This window comes from Zerene cesonia, chromosome 29 (genome assembly GCF_012273895.1).
Source record: "Zerene cesonia ecotype Mississippi chromosome 29, Zerene_cesonia_1.1, whole genome shotgun sequence".
NCBI lineage: Eukaryota > Metazoa > Arthropoda > Insecta > Lepidoptera > Pieridae > Zerene > Zerene cesonia.
The window spans coordinates 2,396,599-2,408,241 of NC_052130.1; the positions used below are offsets into that span (position 1 = coordinate 2,396,599).

An 11,643-nucleotide genomic window follows, 5' to 3' on the forward strand; every position below is an offset into this window, starting at 1 on the left:
CATATTGTGATTAATCTTAAATTATCTAGGTGCTATAAATTTTTATAAATTTTACAATTGTAGAATTTTCATGCGTTTGGTTATATAGTAAAGAATGTGTCATCCACCATCTCTTCAAATACCGTTCTGTCAAACTATACTAGGCAGGTATGATATACAGACGGTTTGACTGATTAAAAACTTATTTTTTATGCATTGATGTCACGAAATTACATAAAGCACGTATAAAAAGATTTCCACAGATCAAACACCTGTTTATATTACATGTATACTCCTTTCTAGACGGCGATCGCTAAGCTAGTTTTGGAACTGCAACTGCGCCGTTTGGGTCTCGGTAGTGGGGGGCTCCCCGCACCATTGAGGCAGGCCTTCCTGGCCATGTGGGCGGACAGCGGTGACGTCATATCCAGACAATACGCTGGCACTAAAGCACTAAAGGTTAGTATTTGTTTTGCTTAGCAACTATCTACTAGGCGAAATTCGCAAATAAATTCGCTTTGAAATGCTAGTTTGTTTGACGCAAAAAAGAAGGCAATAAAAATGTATGCATACACAATATAAACATTTAATATCGTGAAAGTCCAGAATATTCTAGACATTCGAATTTATTTTCGAATCGAAAAGGATGGCAACCTTTTCGCATGGTATTAAAAAGATGTAGTCAAATTTGTTTATTGTAATACAGAATTATTAACACATACATAAAAATATTTACAGGGTGATTACACGCGAACCGGTGAAAGGAAACTAACAGGGATGATGAAAGATGGCGTCGCTTCAGCCAATAGGTAAGTATTTCCCATTATAATATTTACGTGCTATTTATTATAATTTATAATTACATGCAAACAAAAATCGGAAATTTAAAAAACCCCCGGCCCCTGTTGTTTCTATAAGTAGGCTAAAGACTACAATCAACTTTCTCATCATACGAAGCTATTTGAGACCCCATCCGAGTATATTTGCAGACATTCGGTTAATCTACCCACTCCCCCCCCCTTCCACTACAGCATTTTTAAACGGCTCAACCGATTTTCGTCAAACATATCTAAGAACACTCTCACAGAAGTCACTTTTAATACAAAAATAACTAAATTTAAATCAGTGCATACGTTCGGGAGTTATGATGCCACAGACAGACAGACACTTTAACAACGTCAAACTTATAACATCGCTCTTTTTGCGTCGGGGTATAAAAATGGATCACCATCTATATAAATTTATTCACTAACCAAGCAAGGCAAGAGTTTAGAATTAGTAGATCTACAGATCCTTTGTATAAAAACATGGTAACTAAAAATCATGTTTTTCGGCTAAACTATGGAATATATTTCTGTTTTCTATGTAGTCATTATAGATTTATTTATTGTCGTCTTTACCTACTATAATTAGATACGAGATAGAAAAAGTTGAACTTTATGTGTGCGCGTTAATCAGACATATAACTTTGAATTGATATTTTTATATTTCTTTTCACATATGTTACACTTGTAGTTAAAAAAAGGAAGATAAAATTATATTTTAACGCTATTTTCTTCTGACCTCCCTTCTCCGCATAACTTATCCTGAAAAGTCTTCTCCATTCTGTTCTATTCTTTCTATAATCGAAAACGTCGCATTTACACGTATTGTGCAATTTGCACAGATTCATCATCCGCCATTTTAACGACGCCATGACACAATGTGCCATAGACATAGCGCTCGGTCAACAGATCAATATGGCGGCCATAGAGGAATTCGACAGCTTTTGGCGCGATTTAAAAACAGCATCCTTAATGGTCGTCGAAAATATGGATAGTGATATTCCAAAGTTAGAAATGATGCCCACATACTTTGGACACGGTTTGACGAATGAGTTATTGGGCGCCGAAATTGCGTTTGGAGTGGGGAGGTCAGTGTTTATTGCAGAATATATAATTGTACGTGTACATACTAAAAGCTTTTATAATGCATACATTCCTCATTATTAAATAGCTGTGTGAATAACAGATTTTGTAAATAAATAACAATATTGAAAGGATGTCCAGGGCGGGTTATCGTTAGTAGATAGAAATATACTTTGGTGCCCATCTGTGGCATTTATCATTTTTTTATTTATTTTTTTTTTTTTATCTCGCAAGTCGCCACCAAGACAGGATTTTTTTAATTTTTTTTTTTACCACATCATAATCTGTATACGCACGCACATATTACATCCTATGGCATAAACCTTCCTTTTGATTCAATCTGTCTATGTCTATTTATGACTAGATCGCGTTGATATAGTAATATGTGATTTCATCAGTATTCTGTATACACGCTATTGTGAATGAGTATAAGACTATGACACAATAAGTTCTCCTTCTAGATTCCGTAACTAAACCTTTTCGTTTAAATCCTTGTTAAAACTGGTCCCTTTATTTTTTTCTATTATGGTAAGTGTAAATAACTAATTATGGATTAAAAAACAACGGAAATTTATAGATTACTAGACGGTCGTCCCGGCTCCGCTTGGATAACAAGATCCCTGTTATATACCAAGGGAGCATTTAATCGGGATAACAAGTATCCTATCATCCAAGTCAGCTCATACTGTCCTGTCTGTATACCAAAATTCATCAAAATCCTTTCAGTAGTTTCAGCGTGATTGACGGACAAACATCCTAACAAACACACTTTCACATTTATTATATTGATGTGATAAATTGTATTGGCGTAACGAATTAAATAATTAACAGATAATTTATAAAATAGTCAGCGACTGAAACACTTTCCGTTTATCATATTATACCAAACTGCACACCTTATGCATATACATATATATATATATATATATATATATATATATATACCTGTACTCTGTTTACTCGTATATGTAAAAAATGTCACTTATAATTTAATTCTTGCACTAATTAAAACAGGAGACATTTGTTTTACTGCATTTAATGAATAAACACAAATATTCCTCTATGGATGTTTAACATTGTTTTACCATGTGAAGGCTAAATTGTTACCGAGAAATATGGGCGATATACAATCGACTTTAAAAAACGAGGCCTCACCAAGTCTACGGTTTTTTGTGTCGTTTTGTTACCCACAGATCTTTAGCCCGGGTGAACCTATTTTGATGATTCTTTTTTTTATTGAAAGTAAGTGATTCCTGTGTGGTCCCACGTGTGTTAAATTTTGGCCTAGTACTGATTATTTGTGGGTGGTTCAGTCTACACTAATATTATAAAGGGGAAGAATTTGTATTTTTGTTTGTTTGTTTTTTTGTAATGGATAAACTCAAAAACTTATTGGATTGATTAAAAAAAAATCACCATTTGAAAGTTACAATTTCGCTAAGTGACATAGGCTATTTATGTACCATGGCGAAGCCGAGGCGAACTGCTAGTTCATCATCAGCCCATATATGTTCTCACTGCTGGGACACAGGCCTCCTATGAGGCTTGCTAACTGCTAGTTAATAATATTGTTATTATAACGCGTGTGAAGTCGGGGCGAGCGGCTAGTGTGCTTCAATAATTGGAACAATTTCAGATACTACCTGTCGACGTTCAAAGACGCGCTACGGCAAGTGGCGATAGACGTGATGACCGGCGAGTCGCGCACCATCCCCGAGCAGCTGATGGTGCCCGACTGCACCAAGTGCACTACGGTGAAGGTGCTGGTGTTCAATGTGCGGGCATGCGCTTGGTGTTCTTTTTTTTATTTTTTATTTTTATTTTATTGGTTTCCTAACACCTTATATACTAATATAACAGCAACTATAGTAATGTACAATGAATATTGTTCTATGTATGAATCTATTCTATGGATACACAAATTATCTAGTGCGCAAGATTAACTAAACAAATAATTCTAAAAAAAACTCTTAAACAGAAAAAAAGAAATAATTCAGGACATTACTTTTGCCACATTTGGTGTGTATTTTTTTAGGATTTTGAAGATTTTGTTTGATTTAGTTTTTTTTTTTTGCTGAATATCCTATTTCTAGTTTTTTGTAGACTTATAATCCGTTTCTCTAATCATTATGTTTAAGTGTATTTTTTGTTTGTTTTTTTGTTGTTATTGTTGCACCATACTAGTGAATGCCAGTATCCTAGATTTAATCTTCAATTGTTAAATGAATGCAAATTAGTTGAATATGTTTCGTATTCTTTATTAGCAAAAGCTTACATAATGCATACATTGTTATATATAACTATGTAATTAATATATTAATTTACTATTTCATGGAACACAGCAAGAGCAACCAGCGCCGAGTACGGAAGCGATGGCGCAACACGTCAAGTCCTTAATCGACGACTGTAAGAAACTGCTGGTGGACACGGAACCTATACTGGGCTCTTGGGGGCTTATTGATGCTGATCCGCAGTAAGTTTTTTTGATTATTGGTTTAGATATATTGAAATTTTAATAGTGTTCTGACTAATATGTGCATGTTAATGTAAGCAAATTGTTTATTGTAATATTATTGAACATATAAAATAACATTCAAATAACAATAAATTTATTTATATTATCTCTTGTTAATCCTGGCAAATGTTATAATTTCGATAGTAACTCCTTCTGTCTTTCGTTTCTTTACGCTAATTGATTTGAGTCGGATGATATTTGGTACAGAGATAGTTTGAGACCCAAGTACGGTTATTTGTTAGTTTTTATCACGGAAATCCATGGGAACGGATTTTTTTTTTATGTCATAGCGGGCAACTGAGCTGATGGTTCGCCTGATGTTAAGCGATCCCCACCGCCCATGAACGTTCACTGAGGCTCAGACCTCTAAGAATGCGCTGCCCGCTTTTAAGGGTTAAGGGATAAGGAAAGGATTGATGACTGGAAAGAAGGAATGGACTGGGAAGGGCGAGGAGAAGGAAATAGGCCTCCGGCTCCCCCCATTCGCCGCACGAAACACAATAGCAAGCTATTATTTCACGCCGGTTTTCTGTGGGGGTGTGGTACTTCCCGACGTGAGCTGGCCCAATTGGTGCCGAAGCATGCTCGACTCCCACAATAACGAATATGAAAAGATGCAAGTTTTCGTTTGCGGCGCAAAACGATTATAAAATAACCTACACTGTCTACTATATGATACTATATTAATTCGTAAGAAAACGCTCAATTTTCAACAATAAACTGAGTTATTTTTTTAACACCAAATTATGCCAAATTTTTTTTATGTGATACCTGTGGTGCTAAACATTAGCGCCGCTCATAAAAATTAGCATACGCTATATGCCGCGGTGTTTATGTATGCCGGTGGTGTCTTGGTGCTTTGGTGATTATCGAAATTGTGAATTTGTCTTCCGTACCCAAAAATATTTATTTTTTCACCCCCCTCCTCGCCCCCAGTACCGGCGACCCGCACGAGACGGAGATGGACAGCGTGCTGGTGCTGACGGGCGAGGCGTACTACGTGACGGACTACGACGAGACGTCCGACCGGCTGCTGTCCGTGCAGCGCGTGCCGCTCGCGCACCTCGCCGCGCTCGAGCTGGGCCCGCTCGACGCCAGCTCTAACGTCAGTTGATTTCAACGCTTCTTTTTTTTTCTAGTCGGTTAAGTGTTCTTTTTTTTTTTCAAGTGGGTAAACAGGCAGGTGAAGGTAATAACGGAGGGTAGTCTTTGAATGGTTTTTTTTTTTTATTGTTAATGAAAAAAAAAAACGTTTTTCTTACAATTATAATTATATTATTTTCAGTGGCAGATAGCTAGTGTTGGATTATTTTAATAACATTTTAAGAACTTAGGTTACATATTAATTGTCAGAACTATCAACAACAGTAAAAAAAAATGCACCCGAATTGATAACCTCATCCTATTTTGGAGTCGATTGAGGAAAATTGTGACCAATAAAATAAATAGATATAGCGCTCAAAGCAGTGATATTTTCACACTGACTCTTCAGTATGGTATTCAACTTTTATGTTGGCTTATTTTCCTTTATTGTTAGCGTTGCCTGGTAGAGATCGCTACCTAGCGATAAGGCCGCCTTTAATTGTTTTAAGATTTTCGTTCGCCTGTATATTATTTGTTTTTGTATAGAAAATAAAGAAATAATTTTGAATCAATAAAGAATTTTCATTCATTCATTCATTCATTCATTCAACTTTCAGATATTCAGCGTGGGCCGCAAGAGCACAGCGGACCCGGTGTACTGCATCCGCGTGAGCTACACGTACAACGGCGAGCCGGGATACTTCCACATGTTCAGGTCGACCACGCTGAGGTTCTTCAACAATATGGCGGTCGTGATTAATACTAGGGATGAGATGATTGGTTTGTATTGTTTTTAATACATAGGCAACTGTTTGTTACTTGCAGGAGATATTTTTATAAAAAAAAATGTATATGTTTTTTTTATATTTATTTTTATAAAAATTATATAGAAGTAAAGTAAGTGTTCGTTGCTTCTAGGATTTATTTTGATATTTTTTGATAAGATATCCCCCCTCCCGCAGTCAAAGTATGAAATGGGAAGTCCAGAAATCAGTATCATAATATTGGACAGTACAAACTTTTTCTCTTTTTTAGAATCTCTACATTCCATATGCGAGTCGATAATGGTGGCTCGGGATATAGCAAAACTACCACCGATACCATTCCACGACGGTGTTAAATTGGAGAGAAGAAAATCTAAGGTATTTATTTTTAAAAATAACTTATAATATGATAACAAAACAAAAAAACATAAACAATCGATATTTGTCTTACTGTATTGTACAGTTAAATAACTATTTATATTTATAGGTACATCCAATACATGCATCTGCGGGTGGTGCAAGATCGTCACTATACCTAGATCTGTCCAGGCTCCCTACGTTGACTAGGAACGTCAGTGAGACCCAACTGGTCGCGGATATACGAAGCGTCGGTAAGCACTATATGGTTCGAACATATTACGCTCATGTAGTCAAAGGAAAAGGCTAACATTGAGATTTACCACTAAAACAAAGAAAAAATAGTACGTAGTAGTTTTCTATGTGGGAGTCGGGCACGCTTCGACATAAATTAGGCCAACTTGCACCGGGGAAGTATCACACCCCCACAGATAACCGGCCTGGAATAGTAGCATGCTACTTTGTTTCGTACGCTGAGCGGGGGAGCCGGATTCCCGTTTCCTTTTCCTCACCCTTCCCAATCTATTCCTTTTTTCCTCAACCCTTACCCCATAAAGCGGCAGCGCATTCGACGAGGCTTTACCTCTGCGAATGTTTATGTGTGGTGGTGATCGCTCACCATCAGGCGAACCACCAGCTCAGTTGCCCTCTATGACATTAAAAAATTGAATAAACCATACTCACGCACGTATATCGCATAGACAACAGCGGGTGTGCGTGCACCCGCGGCGTGCTGCTGCAGATAGTGCGGCTCGCGGGCGCGGGCGCGGGCGCACCCCCCCGCCCGCCGCGCCGGTACATAGCGGCGGAGCGCGTTAGTGTGTACACAGCCTTATTGGACATAGGCTATACAGCTTGTGTCATAGAAAATAGAGGATGTAAATATGTTATGTCGCGGAATAACTGGTTATGTATATGTAGTTTGATGGTGCTAAAATTTAAGAAGTTTTTACGGTTAATTATAATTTGTATATGGACAGTATTTGATATAAGTTCTATTGATGATTTTAGAAGAGAAAATTTTGAGTTTGGTGTTTGGTGGTAAAATGACTAAAATTTTGTTTAGCGATGGAATAGATTATTGTATTTCTTAGCGACGTTCAGTATGTGTAGCTGTACGTTCGTAGAATTAAAAATTAATGAAAATAATCAACTTTAAGTAATGTCAGGTAATTTAATATAATTTTGAGACATAATAACAAGTAAGAGGATAGTCAGAAACCTAGATATAAATATATAAAGTTGAGTTTGAGTACCATATCTTCTATGTTATTTTTGTGTGCCACATCAATTCAGTACATTTTCATGTCCATTATAATACATATATCCATCTTCTGTGTAGTTATATACAATGTTGCCATGTTCAGATAAATAATATACCTGTATGAATTTTTTCAAAATGCAATTCTTTATACTCATTTCAGGATCCAAAGCCCTAACCAATATGTCAGAGCAATTCAGCAAACTAAACAAACTGAGTCACTCACTGAACGCCCGCGCACGTCCGAGCCTACAACTAAAGTTCGACCAAAACGCCGCCCGAACAAGGAAAATATTCACGCTGGGCCAAAACAAACAAGACACAAAGAAAAAAGGAAGCCTATCAGACGGAATGAGCTCAGATTACTCCAGCGACGATGAAAACAGAACAAATATATTCGAGCCCACCTTGGACAATTACGAAAATATGCAGCACTACATCGGCGATCAACAGAAAAAAGACGAAACCGACTGCGAATTGATCGAGAACCCATTGTATTCTTCCAAAATAGAACCCCATGACGAAGCCCCCGCCGTTGCCACGCCAAGCAAACAGATGCTCAAAACTCCAATCAGTACGAAGAAAAATCCATTCGACAACGAGAATATAACGCCCGAAATCCAAATCGAAGCGGACTATAAACCAACGCCACCGAACTCGCTATTATTGAACCAGAAATTATCGCAGAGCTCGAGCCACATCAACTTCGATGAAACGCAGAAGAGTCCGGAGGGGGTCAATTACCATGTCCGCTCGAATTCTCAGCACGAAATCACGTTGAATATAGCTACCTCTCATAGCGAGTCTGCGATAAGACAGCTGAAGAGCATCGCCAGTCCAGTTTCTAGCGCTACCAGGGATATGGTGCTCTCTCCTTTGTCTAAGTTGGCTAAAGGTGTCCAGAGTCTTGGGGCTAACCTAGATCCGAGGAAAATTAAGGTTAGTTACGATATTGATCTTTCTATTTGGGGATGATCCAATTAATGACAAACTGAAGTATTTTTTATAGCGACATCCAATAATTTTTTAATTCTATCGCCACAGGGGTCAGCAGGAGTGAAACATATAAGCGACCAACAATATGAAGAGCACAGAAAGCTGCAGGAAAAGTGGCACGGTTGCAATACTCGTCTCGTTGCACTTTAAGCCATAGACTATAGAGGTAATGTCATAGAGAAATATTGCGATATTTATGATTTTCTATAGTCTCGATTAGTTAAATTGTAATATAGATGGTAAGAAAAAAAAACAGAAGTTTTTGAAGATTTTATTCCTGTAGGTATGTCTATTTCATCGACTTTATTTTGAAACTCAATGACGAAATTTATGACACATATATCATCTAGTTACTAACCAACTGACAACTTAAAGGACATACATTAAAATAAATAAATTGTGTTAAAATTTTATTACCTACGATAGAATATATTTAAATAAATATATAGAAGTGATGTTACAAATAGAACCAGCCATATTTAGTTTGATCTTTATGAATATACATTTTAAAAGTTACCCAAAGAGCTTTACACGAAATACGCCTTTACCAATAATTATAAAAGTGAAAGTGTGTTTGTTTGTTTGTCCTACTTTACGTCGCAACCGAGTAGTTTTGTGATATGATTTTTGTGTCTGGGGAATGTTATGAGGCTATAGCTCCTACTATCTAGCTACTTTTATCGCCGATCTGATACCCATGGAAGGATTTTGTATGTTAAAAAATTTTTTTATTCCGATATATGGCGCTATATTAAAAAAGTGACATGTATGACAGTTGTAGAATTTATCTTACCACGTGGGTGTATCAACGGGCAACACCTAGATTTATATAAATGTAATATTTCTCAATGACAACAACGTATAGGTGTAAAAGTGCTTAGTTCAATTATAGCTGTAGATTCCAGTATCGATAATTGTATTAGGAAAATGCTTAAATATTTGAAATATTAGTTTTCGGCGCGAGTTAATCGAAATGATATATGGGGTCGGTTAACTAAGAAATTATTTAGAGTTATGTAAGAATTCATTGTATAATGGAAAAAAAAAGCATGATTTATTGATTAATTATTAAAGAGACACATAAATCAATTTCAAAATCAAATAACGGTAAATCTGTAATACTCGAAATATAAAATGGAATTTAAAACAAAATTTTAATAATAAAATTTATTGCTTTTTTATTATAATTTATGTACGTATTTGTCCCGCCTAATGTCCAAACTTAGTTGAATGTAGACAAAGCTTTGCATTAAGCCGACTTGCAGGGTCTGTAGGGTAGAATCGCTTTAGGATCTAAACAAGTAATGATAATCAGGATTTAGAAAAAGCTCAATCTAGATAAAACCCACACGATGTTACTTCCATTAAGTAAAAGATAAATAACAACTAATATAATATCCTTCTTCCATGAATGTAATTGTATAATTAAAGTAAATACAATAAGGGTTAAGGATGAATTAAAGGATGGTCAATACAATTACATCTATCTCTTTCTATCGCTAAGATATTACCTTTTCTAGAGTGAGGTAGACTGCATATTGTCGCACTCTCAGCTCGAATAATTACTAGTCCTTTTCATTAAATTCAAATATTATCCATTACAATTCGTAATTCTACCATAGACCATTCTGTTATTAAAAGATATCTAGAGTTATGTGCGAGGTGAAACCCTATAGAAAAGTTCAAGGATTTGAAATTTATAAGTAAGATGCAACAATAATAATACCCTCACAGCGGTAATTTAAGTTAAACTTAAGAACTGATTAAAGTTTAGTTTTAGCTCACTCAAATAATACTTAAATTTCGAGTGATATTCTATGTTGAGTTTGCAGTCGGCCAAACAATTAATAAACATTCCTGTATACTTGAATGACTATATTTCCCATTGAATGTGTAACATTTATTGTAATTTGTGGTACAATAATTAATAATATTTTACTCCTAATAAGTAGTCCAATGGCGCAGTATTCAATGAAATATTTGTTTACCAGCAAATTGGTAACTATTTAATAATTGAAACAAGATTATATTTATAGTTTAATGACTATTTCGCAAATGTTCCACAAACTGATTGTGTAATATATTTTATTTTGATTAAAGCGTCAGATCACACATGAAATATATATCTACATAGCTTCAAATGACTGAATTTAACTGAATCACTATGAGATAAGATTCACACCAATTGCAATATTATTCTACTATCCAAAACTTTAGGACATAGATCAGTTATTTACAGTAGAATCACCAGCTGTAGCTGTGTAAAATTAAAAAAAAAAAGCAAAAACTTTTTACCTTTTTACGATAATCACTTTGCTTTTGAATCAAATATCCATCTAGATTTATACTCACCACTGATACTAGATTATTCACATAATCATCCATTAATTTGTGACTTAATAACTGCGACTGTTTTAAAAATTTCTACAAATATTGAAATATGTGTTTGATTGCTCTAGAACGCTGGTGGGATACTACGATGTCTTAAAGCTGCACTAATTCTAAAAAAGTAAAGTAAGGAATGTGATGGCGCTAGACGACATATATCGCTCTCTCTCTCTTTTTTCCACACTGGAATACGTCCTGCTTTAAGACGTCACGGAAACCGCCCAGTATTTCTTTTTTAACAGTATTATAGGACAATAGACTCTAGATCTCGAATATAAGTTCAATTCTGAAAATATATAATGTACTTGGAAGATTTATTAGTCTTAAATTGTTTTGTTAAAAATTTAAAATAGGTAGTTCTATAAATGATACATTATACGCACTGCTTGATAT

The 11,643-nt window shown here is 35.6% G+C and overlaps 1 protein-coding gene across 1 annotated transcript in view; it reads left to right on the forward strand.

Moving 5' to 3' along the window:
* The window catches only part of LOC119838003 (phosphatidylinositide phosphatase SAC2), a 19,389-nt gene extending 7,752 nt beyond the window's left edge, over positions 1-11,637 (forward strand). The window contains exons 9-19 of the mRNA XM_038363814.1: positions 283-438; positions 718-788; positions 1,646-1,891; positions 3,523-3,661; positions 4,229-4,359; positions 5,338-5,506; positions 6,102-6,264; positions 6,520-6,626; positions 6,736-6,859; positions 8,030-8,805; positions 8,911-11,637. Coding sequence (XP_038219742.1) covers positions 283-438; positions 718-788; positions 1,646-1,891; positions 3,523-3,661; positions 4,229-4,359; positions 5,338-5,506; positions 6,102-6,264; positions 6,520-6,626; positions 6,736-6,859; positions 8,030-8,805; positions 8,911-9,012 — 2,184 coding nt within the window. The 3' untranslated portion in view covers positions 9,013-11,637. The remainder of the gene's footprint in view (positions 1-282; positions 439-717; positions 789-1,645; positions 1,892-3,522; positions 3,662-4,228; positions 4,360-5,337; positions 5,507-6,101; positions 6,265-6,519; positions 6,627-6,735; positions 6,860-8,029; positions 8,806-8,910) is intronic.
* The last annotated feature ends 6 nt before the right edge of the window (positions 11,638-11,643 follow it).